The sequence below is a fragment of the Cebus imitator genome, unplaced genomic scaffold (genome assembly GCF_001604975.1).
Source record: "Cebus imitator isolate Cc_AM_T3 unplaced genomic scaffold, Cebus_imitator-1.0 Scaffold90, whole genome shotgun sequence".
Lineage (NCBI taxonomy): Eukaryota > Metazoa > Chordata > Mammalia > Primates > Cebidae > Cebus > Cebus imitator.
In genome coordinates, this window is record NW_016107405.1 from 5,686,736 (window position 1) to 5,711,777 (window position 25,042).

The 25,042-nt window shown below is 35.0% G+C and overlaps 1 protein-coding gene across 2 annotated transcripts in view; it reads left to right on the plus strand.

The window, feature by feature from the left end:
- CFTR (CF transmembrane conductance regulator) overlaps positions 1-25,042 on the plus strand; it is a 181,946-nt gene that overhangs the window by 80,073 nt on the left and 76,831 nt on the right. For both annotated transcript variants that reach the window (XM_017535077.1, XM_037740808.1), the window contains exons 12-13: positions 21,368-21,462; positions 23,978-24,064. In XM_017535077.1, coding sequence (XP_017390566.1) covers positions 21,368-21,462; positions 23,978-24,064 — 182 coding nt within the window. The remainder of the gene's footprint in view (positions 1-21,367; positions 21,463-23,977; positions 24,065-25,042) is intronic.

Below are 25,042 nucleotides of genomic sequence, written 5' to 3' on the forward strand. Positions count from 1 at the left end.
CCAAAGTGAGAATGTACTGAATTCCAAAAATATGAGCTAGGTTTTAGAAGTTAAAAATCACAATTCTGGAACTAATTATTAGCTTAAAAAATGAGAGTTCTTATGTCTCTCAAACCAAAATATCCCTAAGTCTGTCCCTCCAATAAGATTTGGGCCACTCAATGTAATAGAAGTATACAAATATAATTATAGCTACCTAGATCAAACTATCCTATGAATAGATGATAAAATTAAGACACTTACGTCATGTTTTCGTATTAAAATACAAAGTAAAGAATCGTTGTTTTCCAGAGGTAAAAGCTGTACTGTATCATGATATAGATATGCCTGATGTTTCAACCCTCTTGAAGAATTGAGATTCTTGACTCTACACTTAGAGTTTTCTATATTGAACAGATGTCTAATTTTAAAAAATCAAGAGAAGATCTTACACTTATTTTGTAATAGTAGCTTAGACATACAGAAGGAACCTCAGAAATCCCTGAGTAAATCTTAACATCGGCAGATGAGCATCTTACCAGGCTTCTGACTCTGTAGCCATAGAGAATTGTTCATGAAGGCCTTCCAGGAAAGGGATGTTGATATTTCTAAAATTTGAGTACAAATATTCTCTAGACAAAACAGCTCCTGGAATGGCAGATTGTATTCCTATTATTATAGTGTAGGACAAAGACATTAATACCTACTTTTTATTGACCATGTTTAGTTATCTTAAATTAGATTTACAAATGAAGAAATTAATTTTAACAAATATTTGTTGCGTTCCTGCATGGACACACTGTGTTTGGCATCAGGGATATTGCCTGCAAGTATAACAGGAGTTCCTATCTGTAATGAGTTTAGATTTACAGATATTTTTGCAAGGAATATATATATGTGTGTGTGTATATATATATATATGGCTAGTGCTTGACTTACGATCACGATTGGTTCCGACAGACTTGTTGTAACACTATTTGGTCGTAAGTTGAGTAGGCTATATGTACAGTACTGTGAAATGATGTTATAAAAATCTTTGTCATATTTTATCATAATTTTCTTTCATTATTGTTATATATCATAATTTTCTTTGTTCATTTTATGCCATTTGTATCATCTCTACACCATTTTGTTTCTTATTTTTACATTCGTCAGGTTTAAGTAAAACACTGCATTACCAGTACAACTGGTTTAATATTTGCAAAACATACAAAATTACAAAATACAGTTGCATACAAAAATACAAAATACAGGTGTAAAAAATACCATAGGAAATATTTTCCCAATTGCAAAACATATCAAAATATATAAACATGTACGAAACATTTTATTGGCTGCTGGTGCTTGGCTGCGGATCATTGATGTCGTCATCTGAGGCAGCAGTTGGGGTCACCGGAGTTGGTTTTTTCATAAAAATGGTGAGCTTTGTCTGAATGGTATGTTTCTTTCTTTCTTCATAAATATCACGATACGGACGAAACACATCGTGCTCCATCCATTCAATCCTTGCAAATCGCTCGATGTTTGGGTCCATTGCTTCGAAATTTATAAGAAGTTTAAACTTCTCCAGCACACTCCTTCAGAGTCTGAAATAGACTTCTCGCCTTCATCTGCACAGTAAAAAGACTTAATGGTGTCCGTTTTTGAATTTGATCTTCCATCCAAATATATAGCAATTTCTCCATTTCGTGGATGGGCCCGCTTCGTTGCTTTGTTGTTAACTGTTGATCGCATGGGTGCAGAACCTTTCACAGCTTCACGAATTCTTTCTTTATCTTTCAAAATCGTCGACACAGTCAAGTGTGATAACTTCGTATCACGTGTAATCACATTCATTTACTTTCCTCCTTCATACTGCTTAATTACCTTCACTTTCGTGTCGAGATCGATGGCCTTTCTTTCCTTCTTGGCAGGCTGAGGCGTAGACAAAGACAATTTCCTTTTGGTAGACATCTTGGGAGGGTTTGATGAAAAATATCCAAGACACAAAACACAAATTGCTGTACCGAGTCTGGGATAACAGTTGAAATGGTGCATGCGGAGATGGTAGTGCTGCTGGAAGCTGGTCCGCACTGTCGTACGCCCAGCTGCTGGGCTATAGAATGAAATGAACCTGGATCCAAGAGAACACTTTGCCCTTTGGGGAAGCTGTAGGTATTACAGTAAGGTTGGAGTCTGGAAAGAAAGGGGTATATTGTGAGATCTTCATTGGGAGAGGACAGTTATATCAAGAACTTTACATACTCTAGTAAGGAGATTGAACTTTTTAAAAAAATTATTTATTATACTTTAAATTCTAGGGTACGTGTGAAGATTGTGCAGGTTTGTTACATAGGTATACACGTGCCGTGGTGGTGGTTTGCTGCATCCATCACCCCATCATCTATATTAGTATTTCTCCTAATACTATCCCTCCCCAATTCCCCTACACCCTGCTATTACTTACCTAGACCCCCACCCCCCAGGCCCCAGTGTGTAATGTTCCCCTCCCTGTGTCTGTGTGTTCTCATTGTTCAACATGCACTTTTTAGTGAGAACATGTGGTGTTTGGTTTTCTGTTCTTGTGTCAGTTTGCTGAGAATGATGGTTTCTAGTTTTATCCATGTCCCTGCAAAGGACATGAACTCGTCCTTTTTTATGTCTGCATGGTATTCTGTGGTGTATATGTGCCACATTTTCTTTATCCAGTCTATCATTGATGGCTATTTGAGTTGGTTCCAAATCTTTGCTATTGTGAATAGTGCTGCAATAAACATACATGCGCATGTGTCTTTATAACAGAATGCTTTGTAATCCTTTGGGTATATACCCAGTAATGGGATAGCTGGGTCAAATGGAATTTGTATTTCTAGATCCTTGAGGAATTGCCACACTGTCTTCCACAATGCTTGAATTAATTTGCACTTCCACCAACAGTGTAAAAGTGTTCCTTTTACACTGTTGGAGGATGTTTCTCCACATCCTCTCCAGCATCTGTTGTCTCCTGATTTTTTAATGAGTGCCATTCTAACTGGTGTGAGGTGGTAGGAGATTGAACTTTACACTGGGGGCCCTGGGACTCATCGAAGGACATTAAATTTGGGAGTGGTGATATGACTAGATTTGTATTTTATAAAGATTGTCATTGGCTGCAACATGAAGTATGGAGTATTGGAGGATCAGCAAGGCTGGTGGCAGGGAGATCATTTAGGTGGCTGTCACAGGGCTTTAGGTGAGGAATAATAATGACCTGTTAGGTAGGAAGGAGTAAATTGCTTCCTGATGGATAATTAGAAGATTGAATGGATGGAGTTGGTCACTATTTGGTATGGAAGGGGAAGAAAAAAGAGATGTCAAAGATGATGCCAATTTTTAAAAATAATTCAACCTATTTTTAAAGTATTTTTCAGCTTTATTAAGGTATAATTGACAAAAATTATAGGTGTATGCCATTTAAAACATGATGTTTTGATAAACAGATACACTATGAAATGATTACTATAGTCAAGCTGATTAATGTATCACTCACAAAAATATTTTCTGTGTGTGCAGTGAGAACATTAGGATCTAATCTCTTAGCAATTTCCAAGTAGAGAATACATCTATTACCAACTATAGTGGCCACATCATGCAATAGAGCTCCAGGACTTATTCATCCTGCCTAACTAAAACCTTTTACCCTTTGACCAGCATCTTCCCGTTTGTCTCTCCTCTCCATGCCAGGCTTCTATCTTGGTCAGTTGGGTGGATAGTGGTACCATTTGCTGAGGCAGGTTGGTAGGGTGAAAACAGTGTGCTCCATTTTGGAAATGCTGAGGTGACCAGGGAACTTTTAAGGGAAACTGTCTGGTTCTAGAGCTTAGAAGAGATGTTTGAGCTGGAGACAGACATCAGGTAATCTTCAGTATATGGGTTGTAAATAAAGTCATAGGAGTGGATGATATCACCAAAGGTGAGTATAATATATGAAGACTGCACTGAGGACAGACTTCCAAGGAATTTCAATACTTAGTAGGTATGCAGAGAAAAGCAGGGCTGTGGGGGATACCAAGGAGGAGACTAACAGCCAGGAGGGAAAACTTCCAGGAGAGTATTGCATCATGAAATGGAAGAAGAGAGAATATTTTAAATGATACAAAATGCAATAATGGCATCGCTTTGGAGAGGCCAAGTAAGTTTCCTGAGTACCCACTGGATCAAGTTCCTTAATCTTGTAAAAATTTATGCAAATCAATAAAGAGATGATAATCCAATAGTCAAAAATAGAGAAAGCATATAACCAGAAAATTTATCAAAAATATTAAAAGCATTGAACATATAAAAATGTGTTCAATCTGATATATAATGAAAGAAAAGTAAATTAAAACCACAATGGGCATCCCTAAGTAACAATATGAGGAAGGCTGAGGAGAGGAAGCATTTGAAATTTCAGTACAAAAGAGAAAAGGGGTGACTTAGAGAACAAGGAGACAGAAACCATAAAACATGTTTGGAGAATGAGACTCAATCAGGTAGAAGGAACCCTCTTCTGGAGTAGGATGAATACAGGTAATGTGTGTGGATGCAAATATGAAGTAGAATGTAATGGGAAGTTGAGTGAGTTCATATTTAGTTATTCATTCAAAAATACTTAATTGAGCTACTACTGTGTGGCAAGCATCATTCTAGAAATGGAGGACACAGTGATAAGCAAGACAGTTTGTACTCTCGTGTAGCTTACATTCTACTTTAAGAAGAGATTATAAAGAGATTAAAAATCAATAATACTATTTTTCAGCATTAATAAGAACAATAGGGTGATGTATAGAGTGCCAGGGAAAGTGCTTTCATGGACCTCTTCATTCTCTCCTCTCCTGGTGTCATTAGCTACTCCCTCATCCATGCTGCCATTTCTCCTTGTTTATGTTTCTAGTGTAGTACTCATCACATTATGACTATAGAGCCATCTACCTTATGAAGGTGAAGGTGTCAGTCTCCTTACTTCCGGAAAAAAAAAAAAAGGCAGAAAGACAAAGATGCTTCCAAGCTACCATAATCCTTAATAAGTGTATATTTGGGAAAACCACCTATTCTAACACACTTGAAATTTAAATAAGTCAGGAAAAATTTTTCCAGATCTTCTACCAAATTTTCTTCTCCTTTTTCCTTTCCCCTTGGGAAAGAATCTCTTCTTCATGCCTCATAACCTCAAATTTAAGCTGTGGAAGTCCAGGTAGGTGGACAGTCAGCAAAGGGAAAGATAGGAAGCTTGTGTTACAAAGCCAACTCTTGACAGAATAGGGATCAAGGTAGAAACTTCAGAAGTAATAGGTAGGTAAGTATGAAGGCCAGCTCCTAAGATCTAAATTACAAAGCAGAAGACTTGTTTACTAAGGAGCTGGAAAACATGTTAGGAAATCCAGAGCAGGAAGAAGTTCTAGATAACACAGCGTATAGCAATGAAGTACTGAGAAAAGAGTTATTTTTCAGGGATTGGATTTATTCTAGCATTTTAGGTAGCATTTGGGCATTTCTATGTGAGCAGACTTAGAGGAGATAAAGAATTAGCAGCTCCTAAATGTCAGTTTTTAGACCCATTGAATCAAAATCATCTAAAAAGCTTTCAGAAACCAGATTTTTTAAGGGCCATTTCAGAGATTCTCGAATCTGGAGTCTAGAAATCAATAGCTAGATGAGTCTATGGTAGAGCTAGAATTAGAAATAAAATAATTTGTTTGTTTCAAATATCCTTTCCAATATGACTTCCCTCACCCCAAACACCTTAAATCACTGCACTCCATAGCCATTCTTTTAAAAATGCTTGAGACAGATCTATACACATACAGAAATAAACACTAAAGAGACATAAAGATATTAAACAGTTATATATACTTACAAGTTCATATATATAAAACAATAGTAAACAAGTGTTTGATATTAGTGATAAAATCTGTAACATCCATTATGTTAGTGTTTTTTTGTATTTTTTGTTGGTTCTATTAAAAATTGCATTGGAATTTGAGTTTTCTGTTATGTATTTGGTCAGTACCTATCAATCAGTGAAGGAAGAACCTTTTTTTTAATTTTATTTATTTATTTATTTTTGAGATGGAGTCTTTCTCTGTTGCTCAGGCTGGAGAGCAGTGGCACTATCTCAGTTCACTGCAACCTCTGCCCCCTGGGTTCAAACGATTCTCCTGCCTCAGCCTCCTGAGTAGCTGGGACTACAGGCACCTGCCATCAGGCCTGGCTAATTTTTGTATTTTTAGTAGAGATAGGGTTTCACCATGTTGGCCAGGCTGGTCTTGAACTCCTGACTTTGGGTGATCTGCTTGCCTCAGCCTCCCAAAGTGCTAGAATTACAGGCGTAAGCCACCACACCCAGCCCTTTTTATTTTTTAAGCTGATTGAAGACTCTTAGCTCTCATACTTTCTAGTGGTGATTAATCTTTAGCCAATATTTCTATATACAGCTATTTGTAATCATGTTTGACTTAGGTCAACAAATGATCTTTCCTGAAAAATCAGAACCCCAGTTTTAATTTCCAAATTATTTAGTATCTATTTTGTGCTGTGGAAGTTGAATTCTGTTTATATATATCATACACAGCCATGTGACACTTTCAGCTACATATTCACACTTATAGTAGCTGTATGCAAAAGTGCTTAATTCATTCTCTCTCTCTTTCTAATACTCTTAGCTCTCTCACATTCTCTCACACACTCTACTCTGCCCTTACTCTATTCTTTCTACCTGTTCCCTCTGCTCTTATCACACTTATTTTCTTCCCCCTCCCTCTTGTCTATTTTCCTTGTGCATAAAGCACAACACAGTGCTTAGTAATTATTAAGTATTAATAACAATGGCACTAACCACCCACTAATTTTTAAAGACATGCTTTATTGAATGGCATTACCTGTAAAGCTCATGTTTCCTTTACCCAACCAAGCTTCTCACCCTCCTCCGTTACCACAAGCATCTATATTGTCAAGGTTGTTATAAAGAGTGATAAGCCAGCCATTAAAAAAAGGTTTATGGTATTTTCCTATCTACAAAGTCACAGGAAGCTCAAATGTACTCAGTAAATATTGCAAAATTATACAGAACCATTAAATGTAACACTCCGCCCTTTAAAGTTCTCTCTCTCTCTGTCAATATAGCAACACCCTATATTATTGCCCTGTTGTATGTGCAAATCAGAGTTAATAAGCTTTGTGTTAGCAATTACTCCTTAACAACTTCTGGTTTGTTTGGTCCAGTTGAATAGTGTTAGGAGGATGAAATTTTGTCACTTAAAAAAATAAAATTATGAACATTTATGTGAAAAGTTTATATATCACATTGGGTATGTTATGCACTCCTTAATAATAAAGTAAATTAATCTTTATTGCACACTTATTATAGTATTACTTGACCCTCTCTAGTACTCTTTATCTAAGTATTTTCAAGTGCTTTACAATCTCAAACAAACCAATGTGTTGTATGCACAGAATCCTTTGAAATTGACATTTGCCTTTCTGACCAGCTTGTTGTAAAGGAAATCAGCCAAAAGAACAGGTATCTAGATGAGTAGCTCAAACATTAGTACACATAATGGTCACAAGTTAAAAATGCAGATAAATTTACTGTGTCCGAATTTTCCTAAGAGTAGCTGAAGATTTTGTTTGTTTGTTTTGAGGCAGAGTCTCCCTCTGTCACCCAGGCTAGAGTGCAATGCTGCGATCTCAGCTCACTGCAGCCTCCTCCTCAGGAGTTCAAGTGATTCTCCTGCCCTAGCTTCCTGAGGAGCTGGGATTACAGGCGCACACCACCATGCCTGGCTAAATTTAAGTTTTTGTGTTTTTAGCAGAGACGGGTTTTTACTATGTTGGTTAGGCTGGTCTCCAGCTCCTGATTTGGTGATCTGCCCGCCTTGGCCTTCCCAAGTGCTGGGATTACAAGCTTGAGCCACCCTGCCTGGCCAGGTGCTTTTTTCTTTTCTTTTCTTTCTTTCTTTTCTTTTTTTTTTTTAGGCAAAGTTTTGCTCTTGTGGGCCAGGCTGGAGTGCAATGGCGTGCTCTTGGTTCACCAAAACCTATGCCGTCTGGTTCAAGCGATTCTTCTGCCTCAGCCTCCCGAGTAGCTGGGATTATAGGCATGCGCCACCACCCATGCCTAGTAATTTTGTCTTTTTAGTAGAGACGGGATTTTTCCATGTTGGTCAGGCTGGTCTCAAACTCCTGACCTCAGGTGATGTGCTTGCCTCTGCCTCCCAAAGTGCTGAGATTACAGATGTGAGCCCCGGCGCCTGGCTCAGGTGGAGCATTTTTAAATAAGTGCTCCAGGAATTCTGAAATTGGTCCAAGGACCACATATTAAGAACTAATGATCCAAATAATTTGATTTTTTTATCTGTAGATAAACGAGATGAAATTGTTAACACCTGAGGAAATTATTAAAAATTAACATGGCACTGGAGGATCGTTTGAAAGAGGTTTTTCAGGGCCCTTTCAACAAGAAAATTAATTGAACACAATATTAAAAACTCTATATTTGATTTAAGACTAAGGCTTTAATTTATTCTTAATCTCTGCAATTTTTATGTCATACCCCGTGTCTTAATTCCAATGAATGATTTTCCACAACAATTTTTGTGGATAACTCCAAGGGACCTCAAAGGAAGCTATAGTGTGAACAAAGAGAAGTAGAATTTGTCTCTGTGTGTAAGAAGCAGCACAGGCTTTTATACTGCTTTTTTAAAAAATTGTGATAGCACCAAGTGGAATTGATTTTTTTTTTTTTTAGATTCACAGAAGGGAAAATCTGCTGTGACAGCTGGAAAACCAACATCCTTAAGATAAATATATTACCATATTTGAGTGCCCTTAGTATCAGCAACGATAAATGTTTAAGAGTGCATACAAAATGAAGTGTTTTATGTTAAATAGAGAACGCCAAATACTAATGCAAATGAATGACAGATTAGGTAATAAGAACAGATACAGACATTAATAGCAGGATATTGGTATTATTAATGTATTTGGTTTTAAAATAATGAACTTAATTATAATTCTCCCTAGCCTACCCCCACAATTGTATTTTATTTCTGTCTTAGCAGCTTCATATTATGATCTCTGAAAAACTTATTATTAAAGTTATCCAAATGTATGCATTTCTCTTTATATAAATATTTCAGTCCATAAAAGGAAGCCAAATACATTAGCTCAGAACATCAAATCTTTTCAGATGTGGGAATCTTTTATTTTCACACTTTTAAAGGTAATCTGTATTTCTGGTGTATACTATAGACAGAAAACTTTCGTATGACAACATTCCTATATTCTTAACTGTGTTGTTGGGGGCCAAGACAAATTCTAAATAGACTTTTACCCCATTCCTTATCCTTCTTTCACAAAACCCCCAGCTTCAGACAACTGCTGTTATGAATTTGACATGTGCTTTTCCAATCCATTTAAATAAATTTACACCCATATATACATATAGGTATCTAAGAACAATATTTGGTAGCTTTTGTGTGTGTGGCTTTAAATTTTACATAAATGGTATAATTTGTGCATATCCTTCTTTAACTTGCCTTCTTGGCTACTGTTACATTTTTGAGATCTAGCTATGCCACTGGTATGTAGAATTCTATTTCATTCTTTTTCATTGTTGCTTTGTACTCATAACGTATCACATTTTATTTATTCCTTCTGTTACTGATAAACATTTAGATTCTTCCAGGATTTTACTCAATACTGCAATGAAAATCTTTGCATTTTTCTCCTTTGCGCATATACAAGAGAATTTTCTGATGTACATATTCATCTATAGATGAATTGTGTGGTCGTAGGATACATACATACTTTTAAAATTTTGCTAGATACTGCCAATTTGCCCTTGAAATAGCCATACAATTTACAGTACCACCAGCCACTTATGAAAGTTCCCATGTCCTTATATCATTGAAAGTTCTGTTATTAATAGACATACTAATTCTTGGCATTCTGATTTGTAAATCAGAATCTCTATTGTTCTATCTCTAGTTCAAATTTGCAATTCCTCAATTACTTGTATGATGCCATGCATTTTCATGTTTGTTAATCATTCTGATTTCATATACTTTCATAAGTTATTGTGGTGGCCATGAGATGTGCCTTACAGAGGGCTTGCTATGGGAAATACAATTGAATGAGAGCCCCAGATGCTGTGTATTAAAATCCTTCGCTGAGTTTGTCTGATGATTCTCCTTCCACGTGAATGAATGAGTACAACTGGGATACTAAAGTAGTTATGTATTTTGGAGGTATGAGATTTCCATATTGGCTGGTTTTTGGCTCACAAATGATTTTGCCAAAACTTCCTTAGACTGCTCAGTGTTCTAACATCTTCCATGTAGCCTTCTACCCTTCTTTCCTTTACTAGGGGATTGAATTTACATTGAGATCTCATAGCCTCCTCTGCCTCTCTCCTTGTTTCCTTTTACATGAGTATTTGGTTTGGGACCTCCATTCGCAACTTGGAGGTCCTGAACTAACACAGTTCTATACATTGCATTACCATCCTCTAGAGTGGGATCTTTTGTTGTAGAGAGTTTTAAAAATTTTTATGTAGTCAGTTTTATTCATATTTTTCTTTATGGTTTGTACTTTGGTGTCTTTTCTTTAAGATATCTTTTCTAACAGAAATCATAAATATGTTTTTCTATATAACAAAAAGTTTTAATGTTGCAATCATTTGAATTAATTTTTGTATATTGTGTGAGTTAAGAATCTAATTTTATTGTTTTCCATATGGAAAGCCATTTGTCCCAAGGTAAGTTTTTGAGTAGTCTCTTTTTCTCCTATTGTCATTCTGACATCTTTATTCTAGGTTCCAATCTATGCATTTGATTCTTTATAGGAAGTGTTAGCCCTTTGAATCTGTGAGTTTCAAATCCATGGATTTAATCAACCGCGGTTAGAAAATATTTAGAAAAACATCAGAATTGAACATATACATACATTTTGCTTGTCATTATTCCCTAAACAGTACAGTATAATCACTATTTATATAGCATTTATATTATATTAGGTATTACAAGTAATCAAGAGATTATTTTAAGTATACAGGAAGATGTGCATATGTTATATGCAAATACTACCCAATTTATATAAGGGATTTGAGCATTCATGGATTTTGGAATCTGCAGAGAGTCCTGGAACCAATTCCCCACAGATACCAAGGAATAACTGTATTCTATCATCTATTTGTTTATTCTCACATCAGTATCTACTTTTAAAATAATGATAACTTTATTATTTAACTTTATTTATTACATAACGATTAGGGAATTTCCTCTGGTGAGGCATTATTAAGCTGCCGATAAAGACAAGTGAGGGTTAGGATCAGTAAGAATGGGCAGAGGAAGATACAACATATCTCCTATGCATGAAGCAAAAGTGCAGCTCGGAAGCCAGCTCAGAAGCCAGCCATTAGGTTGTCCTCTATACCCTCACTAGATTGTAAGCTTTTGAAATCAGAGACTATACTTGTCTCTATGTTACCTACAATATTTCACTCACTCTTGGAACCTGTATGCCTGCAATAATTTAAGCCTTCCGTGGCACCCAAAGCATAGAGCAAATCACATTCCTTCCCTTACCTTTGAGAAGCTCAGTCTTCAAGGGTAGAGATATGTGAAAAGATATGAAGAAAATGAATGACACAGAGCAGAAAGGCATGACTGTCAGAGAAGTCATTGGAGACTTTATGGAGGAAATTCAATTTTTATTGATCTTGAAGGAGCTTGCCAGAGGAAGTAGAAGATAGGCATTTTAGGCAGAGGGAACAGGAGACACAAAAACACAAAGTGATGGAAGACATGATAGTTTGGAGAACTATAAAATGTCAGTGTAGCTGAAGGGTAAGGTGGTTATAGAGTGCTAGAAGGTGAGGCTGAATAAATAATCTGGGAAAAGTCTTCTTAAAAGTCATTTTTAATAGTTTGGACTTTATTCTGAAGTACACATGGATCCAATAATTTTGTTTTGTGTTGTTTTAAGCAGAAGTGTGACATGATCAGCTTGAATAAATGAAAAACTTGAATTGCTTAAAGTAGATGACACAGTCTACTATTTTTAAAGTTATTCTTTGCCCAAAATATTCTTTATAAACTGAGAGAAAAAAAGGGCTTTCTTGATTTTGGGTTGTGGGATATATGATAAGCATTATTGATTTATCATCTTCAATTGTTACATAACGTAATAACCATTGTTATTATCCTTAGCAGTGCTTTCCTCAGTAAAATTTAATGTCCTATAAAATGTGACTTTCATTTACAAATATAGTACATCTAACCAGAATTTACATAGCTACTATCCAAAATACCAACTGCAATTGACCCTTGGACAATATGTGGTTAGGGGTGCTGATTCCCTATGCAGTTGAACATGTTATATAACGTAATATATAGCCAGCGTTATTATGTTATATAATGGGATTGAAGATGATAAATCTTTGGAAAGTGGGGCAACTAAATTCTTATAATTCCATATCTTCCACATATGTTTTACTTTTTTAATAAGAAGTGGTAACCTAGTTCGGAAAGAAAATAATCATCCCCTTTTACTTATGCAGGATACCAAGCCTATCTTAGCACCAAAATAGTGAATGATGGGGATCAAGCTCTATGAATACATTCATATGTACATATATATGGATATATAGTACACACATAAGCACATATATATACATACATATACTTGCATATATATGTATATACATGTACGTATACGTATGTATATTCTAACGTATATGTATATATAACCAAGTTATTGTAGAGTTGACCTTTGAACAACATGGGTTTGAACTATACAGGTCCACTTACAGATAGATTTTTTTTTCCATTTCTGCCATCCCTAAGGCAGCAAGACCACTCCTTCCCTTGTTCTTCCTCCTCAGTTGATTCAACATGAAAACCATGAGGATGAAGACCTTTATGATGATTCACCTCCACTTAATGAATAGTACAGACATTTCTTTTTCTCCATGTTTTTTTTAAATAACATTTTCTTTTCTCTAGCTTGCCGTATTGTAATAATATTGTATATAATACATATAACGTACCTAATATGTGTTAATTGACTTCTTATGTTATCTATAAGCCTCTGGTCAACTGTAGGCTATTGCTAGTTAAATTTATGGTAGTCAGAGTTATATGTGGATGTTCGATGCATAGGGAGTCAGCACCTCAAACCTCATGTTGTCCAAGAGAATTGTCCAAGGGTCAATTGTAATTGGTATTTTGGATAGCAGCTGTGGTAAATTCTTGTTAGGTGTACTATATTTATAAATGAAAGTCACATTTTATAGGCTATTAAATATTATTGAGGAAAACATTGCTAAAGGGTAAAATTTTGTCTAATGCTTGAAACATCTTTGGTTTCCTGTCACTTTAGAGCTTTTTCAAGTAATTGTGAAAATCTTTGAAGCTAAATTTAACACAACCAGATAGCCAAATATTTAAGTTCCACTAATGAAGATATCTAAATTTCTGTTAAAAATGTAAGATATATGTTAAACCCTTCTAATATAACTCATCTTTCTCTCAGTCTAACCTTTTTTTTAAGACAGTTTCTTTGCTTCTTCCTAAGTAGTCATAGTTCAACAAGGCTGCTATTGAAATTGTCTGTCTAAGCATGTTAACTATATAATAAAATGACTGGATAAGAGATAAATATAGAAAATTTAGCTTTTCTCTCTATCAGCAATAACCCTTTAGGAATTTAAATGGTAAACTAATAACTATTTGCTTCATAATAGTAGCAAACCATCAAATATTTAGACATAAATCTAATAAGAAATTTATAAGACATATATGGAGAAAATGGAATTGAATAAACCCTTATTGAAGTACGTAAAACAAGACTTGAATGGATAGAAAGATCATGATTTTTAATAAAATTTGCATCTTAAAAATGCAAACCCTATCCAGATTTATGCACATTCAATAGAAGTATAAATACATCCTAATGAGGTTGGTTTTGAAATTTTGTTAAATGGAACTTAAATTTCATATGGGAAGAAAAAATTAAAAAATGGTTGAGAGTGTATGCTTTGTAGACAAATTGCCTTGGTTGGAATCCTGGCCCTATCATCTATTAGCTGTGTTATCTTTGGAATGACATCCATCTTTTCTTATAGATATGCTTAAAACAGTGCCTGACATATAGCAAGCACTAAATATGGATTATCTATTCTTGTTATTATTTATTTTATTTGTATTGTTAATATTTGTTATTATATGGAAGACTAAATGACCAAAGAGAGTCAAGAAATTTATGAATAAGATTTGTGCTTTCTCAGATATTAGAGCCATTAAAAAAATCAAAGTACTGAAATACCTAGCAGGATATTAATATAGGAATGAAAAATGGATCAGAGGAACCAAACAGAAAAGCCAGAAATGAATCTTCATAAATATGAGAATATGATAGATACTAAATGAATTCAATATAAAAAATTCATTTAATAAATCATGTCTGCTATCCAAATAAAAAAATGAGGTTAGATTCGTGTCTCATACCAAATATAACCATAAATGGTATCTTGATTAAATTTTTTAATTAAAAGAGGGCAATAATATTTGAAAAGAAATATAGGATATTCAACGTATAAGCTGAAGTTTGGGTAGTACTTTTCAACAAATATAGGAATTTGTCACTTGGAATACTAGAAGAAAAAAAGACAGCAAACAAACATAGGAATTCCAATTTCAAACAGATATAATGATTTCATGAAATGTTAACATTGTGCACGTGATAGATGGTCTATGGATAGTGTAAAAGAAAAAGAAAAGGAAAAATGTTTTTTAATATATGCAGCAAAAAATATTGTTAACGTCTATTACATACAAATAAAAGTGACTGTATAAGGCAGAATTCAATAAAAACAGGCATTTCACAGTAGAGCGATCCACATGTCCAGTATTTACAATTTCATGGGTATTAAGGAAAATACAAATTAAAATGGCAACTTTGCAAAAAATTAAGGTGTGATTATGGTAATAGCTATTGGTGGTGGTGATTATAGGGAAAGGGATACTTTCAAAACTTGCTTGTGTAAATATAATTCTTTCAGTTGTTTTGTAAAGGAACCTGGCACTACGGGTATGTGCCACCATGCCTGGCTAGATTTTGAAATTTTTGTGTTGCCCAGGCTGGTCTCAAATTCCTGGGCTCAAGTGATTCACCAGCCTTGATCTCCCAAAGTGACAGTATTACAGGCCTGAGCCACCTTGCCCTGCCAAGTTTATTTTAAAATTAAAAATATTCCATGTGGATTGTTACATTTTATCTCATTGCTTTATATTTAGGAAATTGCTTTATAAATGCCATTTTCTTAATTTTTATACTTAGCTCTCCTTATGAAACATAAACTATTATTTGACCCAGGTTTTGATTAGAGGAATTGAGTCACAGAGCTGTTAAGTAGCTGAGATTTCACAAGAAGCCAGACACAGCAGGGTTCAAATTCTGGGTCTCACATTATCCAATTCAGTGTTCCAGCTTTGTTACTTATTGAGCAACCACTACAAGCACAGGTTACATGACATCTGATAGCTCTCAAAATGGATTTCACAAACACAATTCAGATTTCAACTCAGCAGTGACTCAGGAGCAAGGACACTTGGATGCATTTCTTTATGGCGTTTTCCCCAGGGTACACACAACCTGGAAGGTCTCTCGAGTATGGGGGAAGGTTTCACCCTGAGGAATCCTATTCCCTCTAAACTGGGACAAGGGGAAGGAGAGTGCTATCTCTCATCAGCCATCTCCTCAGGCAGGCCCGGGGCACTCCTGGGATGCGGATGCGGGCCATGGCTTACTGACTTGAGTGTTGAAAAGACCAGGCACTGGGGCACACTACTCTACTCTTAAGGAATCAGAGTAGCTTGTGGTTATACTTGAAATGGATAAAGTTATATGATACCAAGAAACTTAGCAATTCCTTCCCTGAATCCCTCATTTTCTTAAAGTATTTTCTCCTTTTCCTCAACAAGCTTTAAATTAGAATTTGAAGAATGGTGAGACTAAAAGGAGGGCTGTTTCTGGTCTTTGAAGGAATTTGATGTTCCATTTGATCTAAGTGTGCAAAGCCTGAGTTCACAAGAGACCTTCTAATCTTTTTCTCTAATATTTTTCCACCTTTTATTCATATGTGAAAGAAGGAAGGGAATACTTAATTTCATTCTCCTTCCTCCTATTTCCTTGACTTGTTTAAAATACAAATGTTACAGACACCTAAGATAGAAATTTGACTGAAACAGCCTCTTATTTATTGTCTTAAAAATTAGTGTAATAAAATAGCATTTGTAGTCTTCGGACATTTAAATCCAGCAGGGATATTTTCTTTTTCTTTTTTAAAAATTTAATTCAATTGTGTTTGGACTACAGGTGGTTTTTGGTTACGTGGCTAACTGCTTTATTGGTGATTTCTGAAATTTTGGTATATCCGTCACCCAGGCAGCGTACACTGTACCCAATATGTAGTCTTTTATCCTTCCCCTTGCCCCATCGTTTCCTATTGTCCCTAAAGCACATTATATATTTCTTATGCCTTTGCAACCTCATAGCTTAGCTTCCACTTATAAGTGAGAACGTACAATATTTGGTTTTCCATTCCTGAGTTACTTCATTTAGAATAAATGGTCTCCAGCTCCATCCAAGTTGCTGCAAAGGCCATTATTTCATTCCATTATTTGGCTAAATAGTATTCCATGGTGTATACATGCCACATTATTTTTTTCTACTTGTTGGTTGATGGGCGTTTAGGTTGGATCCATATTTTCACATTTATGAATTGTGCTGCTATAAATGTGTGTGCATTTTTTTTTTCATATAATGACTTATTTTCCTTTGGGTAGATACCCAGCAGTGGGATTGCTGGATCGAATGGTCATTCTTTAAGGAATCTCCATACTGCTTTCCATGGTGGTTATATGAGTTTACAATCCCACCAGGAGTGTAAAACTGATTCCCTTTTCAGCACATCCATGCCAACATCTATTATTTTTTGACTTTTTAATTATGGCCATTCTTGCAGGAGTAAGATGGTATCTCATTGTTTTAATTTTAATTTGTACTTCTCTGATAATCAGTGATGTTGAGCTTTTTTTTTTCTGTTTGTTGATTGTCTGTGTATCTTGAGGATTATCTATTCATGGCCTTTGCCGACTTTTTGATGGACTTACTTGTTTTTTTCTTGCTGATTTGTCTGAGTTCCCTGTAGATCCTGGGTACTAGTCCTTTATCAGATGCATACTTTATGGATATTTTCTCCCACTCTGTAGATTGTCTGTTTACTCTGCTGATTATTTATTTTGCTGTGTAAAAACTTTTTAGTTTAATTATCTCCCATATATTTATTTTTGTTTCTGTTACATTTGCTTTTGGGATCTTAGTCATGAACTTTTTACCTAAACTAATGACTAAAAGAGTTTTCCCAATGTTATCTTCTAGAATTGTTATGGTTTCAGGTCTTAGATTTAAGTCTTTGATTCATCTTGAGTAAATTTTTATATAAGGTGAGTGTCTAACATCCAGTTTCATTCTTCTACATGTGGCTTGCCAGCTTTCCCAGCGCCATTTATTAAAAAGGATGTCCTTTCCTCACTTTATGTATTTGTATGCTTTGTCAAAGATCAGTTGGGTTTAAGTATTTGGCTTTATTTCTGGGTTCTCTATTCTGTTCCATTGGTCTACATGCCTACTTGTATACCACCAGTACCATGCTGTTCTGGTAACTATAACCTTGGAGTATAATATGAAGTCAAGTAATGTGATTCCTCCAGATTTGTTCTTTTTTTTTTTAGAAGGAGTCTCTCTCTCTGACACCAGGCTGAATTGCAGTGGCATGATTTCTGCTCACTGCAACCTCTGCCTCCCAGTTCAAATGATTCTTCCATCTCAGCCTCTTGAGCAGCTGGGACTACAAGCGAGCACCACCACATCCTGCTAATTTTTATATTTTTAGTAGAGACAGACAGGGTTTCACCATGTTGGCCAAGATGGTCTCAATTTCTTGACCTCGTGATCTACCCGCCTCAGCCTCCCAAAGTGCTGGGATTACAGGCATGAGCCACTGCGCCTGGCCTTGTTCTTTTTGCTTAGTATTGCTTTAGCTATCTGGGCTCTTTTTTAGTTCCATATGAATTTTACGATTTTTTTTCTAGTTCTGTGAAGAATTATGATGGTATTTTAATGGAATTGTATTGAATTTGTAGATTGCTTTTGGCAGTATGGTCATTTTCACAATATTGATTCTACCCATCCATGAGCATGAGATGCATTTCCATTTGTTTGTGTCATCTGTGATTTCTTTGAGCAGCATTTTGTTGTTTTCCTTGTAGAGGCCTAAATTCCTTGGTTAAGTATATTTTCATGTATTTTAGATTTTTTTTGCAGTTGTTATAAAAGAAATTGAGTTCTTGCTTTGATTCTCAGCCTGGTCGTTGTCAGCAGGGACATTTTCTAAAGTGTAGACTGTAGTTTCTAATCTTCTATGTGTTTCTTATTGTCCCCTGCACTTTTCTTGTCCTTTGTTTCCTGCTATTATCTTCTTGATTTTTTTTTTTTAAATATACAGATATCTACTTCTTTTTCTGACAATTTTTGCTTTTTCTTTTTCTCCTCTGCACACATTTATTTTCTTATGCATACTTCTTTCTCTCTAGGTTAATGTTTGATTAACTCTGTCTCTCTTCCTTCTTTCCATAAATCTTTATTAATTGCCTGCACTGGGCTAGGATTCTATACCTTCTAAACCCGTAATCTATTTTCTATAGCCAACAGTGTTATAATCATACTGTCAAGATAACTACTTATTTTTAATACTTAAGATATTTTAAATTTTCAACCAATTTAATTAATACAATGTTGAGTTCAAATTGAAAAAAAAAATGGAAAACTCTAATAATTCTAGCAACCTCCTGCTTTTTAATAATGTATTAGAAAATTTGCCTCTTTTTAAAAACCCTACAATGAATCTATTCATATAAGGCAAAAGCAAACCATTCTCTTCATTCTCTTTTTCTCTCTACAAGATTTTTCTTTTTTTGATATAGAGTCTTGCTCTGTTACCCAGGCTGCAGTGCAGTGGTGTAATCATAGCTCGCTGAACCCAGGATTCCTGGGTTGAAGCAATTATCCTGCCTCAGCCTCCTAACTAGCTGGGGCTACAGGCACATGCCACCATGCCCAACTAATTTAAAAGAAAAAAAATTGTGTACAGATAGGTCTTGCTGTGTTGCCTAGGCTGGTCTCAAACTTTTGATCTCAAGCATTTCTCCCACCCAGGCTTCTGAAGTGCTGAGATTGTAAGTGAGCCACCATGCTCAGCCAGAATTAGTTTTTAAAAAGAAAATAGGATTTGAAAAAAAAAAAAAATGAAGCGGGAGAGAAGAAATACACATGTGAACTCTCTTGATAATTGCTATAAAACTGAAATCTTTAGCCTTGCGAAAGGAGCACTTCCATGAACACCTCTAAATTATCTTATTACCTTCTAAATTAGGTGTAAAATTTACCTTCTAAATTACAAGTGAAATCTACTGCAGTTTTTGTTATTTGGATGGAACCCTAGGTACGTGATCCAGTTCATGAGTTGAACAAAAGCATGTTCATTTAGTCCAAAGAGCTACGTTTTACATGTCTCACAAGACTGAAGATCCTCCCCATAAGTAGTGTTTATTATGGGTATTAATGACCTCTCTATGCTTTATTTCTCCAGCGCCTGAGTAGCAGAGTCCACTGAGTCGTGCTACGTCTCCTCCAACATGTCAGCATTTTTTCCCCCAGGCTTTTGGTCACTCTAGATCAGAAATGTTGTTAGCAACAGTTCCTTGAGGGCAGTGGCTAGCATGGTTCCAGCCAACAGGCGCTGCCAAATGGCTTTTAATATAAACGACCACTTATTAATCTATTTAGTTTGTGAGTTTGCGTGTAAAGTCCTATTTATGTCCGTATGGGAGATAAATGAAACAAATGAATAACAGAAGTAACCATTTTGACACTTTAGATTTAGATAATATTGGATTATTTCTGGATTGTGAAAGAAGGAAGAAACATATGAAAGAGAATTTTTAGTAGAGGGGAGAAAGAAGGGGGTGAAAACAAAAGAATAGATATATAAGGATGGGAGGAAAAAAGGGAGAGAGCCTTTTTTCTTTTTCGAAACAGAGTCTTGCTCTGTTGCCAGGCTGGGGTGCAGGGGCACAATCTTGGCTCACTGCAACCTTCGCCTCTGAGATTCAAGCGATTCTCATGCCTCAGCCTCCTGAATAGCTGGGACTACAGGCGTGTGCTACCACGCCCAGCTAATTTTTGTATTTTTAGTAGAGACGGGGATTTCACCATATTGGCCAGGATGGTCTTGATCTCCTGACCTTGTGATCCTCCTGCCTCTGCCTCCCAAAGTGCTGGCATTACAGGCATGAGCTACCGTGCTTGGCCTTTTTTTTTTTTTTTTTTTAAGGCTAATGAGAGTTTACTACCTATCTAACTCTTCTCATTCTTCAAGTCTCAGACCAAATCCCATCTGTTTAAAAGCCTCTAGGGTATTCTATCTATCTTATGCTTCTGTTATGTGCAAAATTAATTTGCCAGTTAATTGTGAACTGTTTTATAAACTATCTTAAAATGGTTAATTAAATCTTTGAGATGGTATTTAGCTTTCTCCAGGATTATGACATACCTTCTCAACTGGACATACAATGGCTAGGAGTCAAGGATGATTTCTCATAAATTCCAGTCTTGTTTTACAATGCCTAGAATGGTTGTTGTCACAGAAATATTCATTACCTGGGAGAAAGGATGACAGGAGGGGCAGAATGGATGGAAAGAGGACATGGGAATGAGGTGCTGAGGATAGATGAGGAAGAAAGCTGTTTTAGTTGGGAGGGTAGGTGAGAAAAGTATGGAAAGGAATTGCCTTGGACTCAGGAAGCCTGGTGAAGATGCTTAGGTCCTGCAGGGGTGTGAATAATGTTCTTTTAGTTTTCTTATTAGGAGGTTTCTTCATTTTGGGAGAGTTATTTTGAAAAGAGTGAACTTAAATTGGAGAGAAGTGCATTTTAGTATGTTGATAGCATTTGAATTTGTGAAATGGGCCTGTGGATGATCTATGGCATTTATATACCCATATTTTACTTTTTGTATTTTATAATTATTATTTAATGATCATGAATGACATTTTTAAAAATACAGAAAAATTTACATTTAAAATTTCAGCAATGTTGTTTTTGACCAATGAAGTAAGTTGCATTTGACATAATGGAGATGCAATGTTCAAAATTTCAACTGTGGTTAAAACAATAGTGTGATATATGATTCATTAGAAGGAAGATGTGCATTTCAAATTCAGATTGAACATAATAAAAGTCACTCCCTAATTTTCTATTTTTGATAATAGGACATCTCCAAGTTTGCAGAGAAAGACAATATAGTTCTTGGAGAAGGTGGAATCACATTGAGTGGAGGTCAACGAGCAAGAATTTCTTTAGCAAGGTGAGTAACTGATTATTGGTCTAGCAAGCATTTGCTGCAAATGTCATTCATGTAGAGAACTATAGACATTTCTCTATTGCTTTATATTCTGTTTCTGGAACTGAAAAAGTCCTGGGGATTTTATAGCTAGTGGGTTAAGAATCACATTTAAGAACTGTAAATAATGGTATACTATCCAGATTTGGTAGAGATTATGGCTTATTCAAAATCTGTGCCCACATTTTGGTGTCTGTATATTTTCTTGGCTTATGGTATAGTTTAATACAAATGGAAAACTCTAGGAATTTGCATAGTACTGGAAAGAGAAGGTGTAAATATCTGTTAGTTCCATCATAGACCCTGCCACTCCAATATACATCCCAGCTTTAGGCTTCTGTTTAGGTTTCTTGGTATAGATAAATAAACATTTTCAAAATTTTTGAGCATAATTTTCATAACAAAAGTAGGAAGGCAAATGATGTCCCTTGGCTTGAAATTGGTAATCTTCAAAATAAAGAGGACAAACACATTAACATAGTTAGGGCAGGAGCCCTCTTAGTAGAAACACTTTTGGTCCAAGCATGTTAAAGCTGTCAAAGGCATGTAAATATAGTTAATGCATGTCAAGGAGAGAGCTTTGTGGTTAAACTGTAACTTTCAGTTTAAACAATTATTGGTGACAGCGACGCGGATGTCAAATGTTTCTCAAGCTTTATCTGAACAAATTTCTTCTCACTTTGTTGCCAGAGTCATTAACAAGAAATCACATTGACTCATTGATGTTTTGGCTCCTTTCCCTTACTTTCTCTTGCTTCCAAAAGCTGCGACAGGAAATACCCTCACTGAGCACCTGCAATTGCCTCGTAGTATCCTAGGCGTGTGTATATTTTTGTGTGTGTAATCTCCTTACAGCTCTGCAAAGTAAGAATTGTTCTCCCTTCCTTACAGAAGAGATCATAAGATAACAGGCTGTTAGATGTTAACTTGACAAAAGCAAGTGGAGTCATAATTGAACCATATCTTTTTGATTCTTTCCATTAAACCGTGCTTTGATCTTAGAATTACACTGTAACGTAATAAATCAATAGATATGGATAACTCACAGACAAGATAATAGTTTCTAAATAAATGGAAGTTGATTATTTTTATGTGAGCCAAGGGAAGACCTATTCTAAGCATTCCACGAATTTAAATAAGGTAAAGTATATGGCTTCTAGTCCTCCAACATAGAATTGAGTTTGTGTTATCAGTTTAGATTTGGTTTTGCCATAAGGAGCACACCCTTTAAGGAACTACTAAAAATAATTGTCTATTCATATTCTCATTAGAATGTGTAATGTGTTGTCCAGTTTGGATGATGAATTTATTATTTCTGGTCTCATAAGGAACTAGTCATAGATATGAGGGAGAGAATTAAGAACTGAGTGTGGGGGAAAAAACTGTGTACATTTTGATGGGATCCATTACCTAGCTCTTGCATGCTGCTTTCAAAAATAAGTTACACTTTGAAGATTGCTTTAGACTTTCAAGTTTTGCCATGGTTTTTTAAAAAAATTTTAAATTGGTTTTAAAAATTTCTTAATTGTATGCTGATTGAATACAATTTTCTACACAAGTACCAATAATTACATGTATAAACACAGAATCCTATGTACTTGAGATATAAGTAAGGTTACTGACAATCACACTTGAAAAATTTAAATATTATAAAGAAATTATCCCATTTCTATTAATATGGAAACTATGTCTTCATCTTTATTACTGTTCTAAGATCAACTCAATGTAGATATTACTTGCTTATAGTTTCATATTTTAGCTAAATAGTAAAATATTATGGGTATACCCATAATATTTTGTTGTAAAGTACTTTTTATGAATATGATACGGAGACTGAAACTACAGGATCAAAGTGCAATATTGATTATACAGTTGTGGCAGCACTGCTCTCAATTTGTTGATAGCAGTTAACACTTAGAAAAACATTTTAAAAATAATTTCACATAAGTGCTGCAATTTATTAGCTATCTCTGACATTTTACAATTTGAAATAGTCTATTTTCTTCTTGGTGTCCTCACCAAAATGCAAGATCTCTGAGGGCAGGAACTGTATAATTTTCGCCATTGTATTTTGAGCACATAGCATGGTACTGGCCTCTAAATAGATACTATTGATAAAAGGTTTTATTTTTTAAGGCAATATTTTAAAGTGTATGCCATGGTACAATTCACTTTGTAACTTTTGCTAGTTTATTCCACTTACATCTAACAAAACCATGTCAGCAGTTCTTGGAATGTTGTGAAAAGTGATAAAAATCTTTTCAACTTATTCCTTTATTCCTCATTTAAATTAATCTACCCTAGTAAAAAGACATATATGAATGTGCTACTTCTGCACCACTTTTGAGAATAGTGTTATTTCAGTGAATGGATGTGGTGACCATATTGTAATGCACGTAGTGAACTGTTTAAGGAAAATCATCTACACTAGAAGATACAGGAAATAGGAAATGTAATTTAATTTCCATTTTCCTTTTAGAGCCGTATACAAAGATGCTGATTTGTATTTGTTAGACTCTCCTTTTGGATACCTAGATGTTTTAACAGAAAAAGAAATATTTGAAAGGTATGTTCTTTGAATAACGTACTTATAATACTTATGCTAAAATACAAGAAAAAAAGACTATACCATTATACTCTGCATTTTACTTCTTAAGAAATATGTTCACCCTTGTTGGTATGACAAAATGTAGCATGGTGTTAACTCAAACCTGATCTTCCCTACCTAGCCAAGATTCAAGATCACTTCCATTAAACCCTTTTCTGTCCATCTCATGCTAAACCAATTTTTCCCATTGCTATACTGTTATAGCAATTGCCATCTATGTAGTTTTTACAGTATTATTGCCTTGTGACATATATTACTTTAATTATTATACTTAACATTTTCATTTACTTTTTTTGTGTTAGTATTTTATTCTGTCTTCTCCTTAAATAGTACACTTCTTAAGAAAATACATATGCCGAGTGTTTCACTGGTTTAATGTAGGTGAATGCTTAGACTACTCATCTACCTCAATACTTCTTTGGAAGTATCGCTCTTCTTAGTCACACAGAGCTCAGGACTTATATTTCCTTGGAACTCCCATTAGGGTCCAATATACATGAAATTCCCTAGACAGACAGTTAGTTATATGACCTGATTTCAAAATTTTAAAATGATTTCATGGACTATGAGGTAGCCTATTAGGAGAACAGTTATTGTACTCTTCTAGAAATAAAGACTTTAAGCTATAAAGATGGATATGTGCATAAAATGGCTGGATTATTTTTAGAAGTACCTTTCTTAAAATTTAGTTAAATTTAATATCCAAGATACTATTTTTACAACCCTGTGACTGTGATAAGTAACTTCTATATCAATATAAACCTTGCTGCATTTGTATTGTTGTGTTAGTGTGTTATGGAATAATCTAGAACAATGTATCTTTCTATATGATATATAATATTTTAATGCCTAAAAAATCTGATATTTCTTAGATGATTCTAGTCCAGATTTACTTCTAGAATAGGTGAAAATTTTATTAGAGGAGAGTCAAATTAA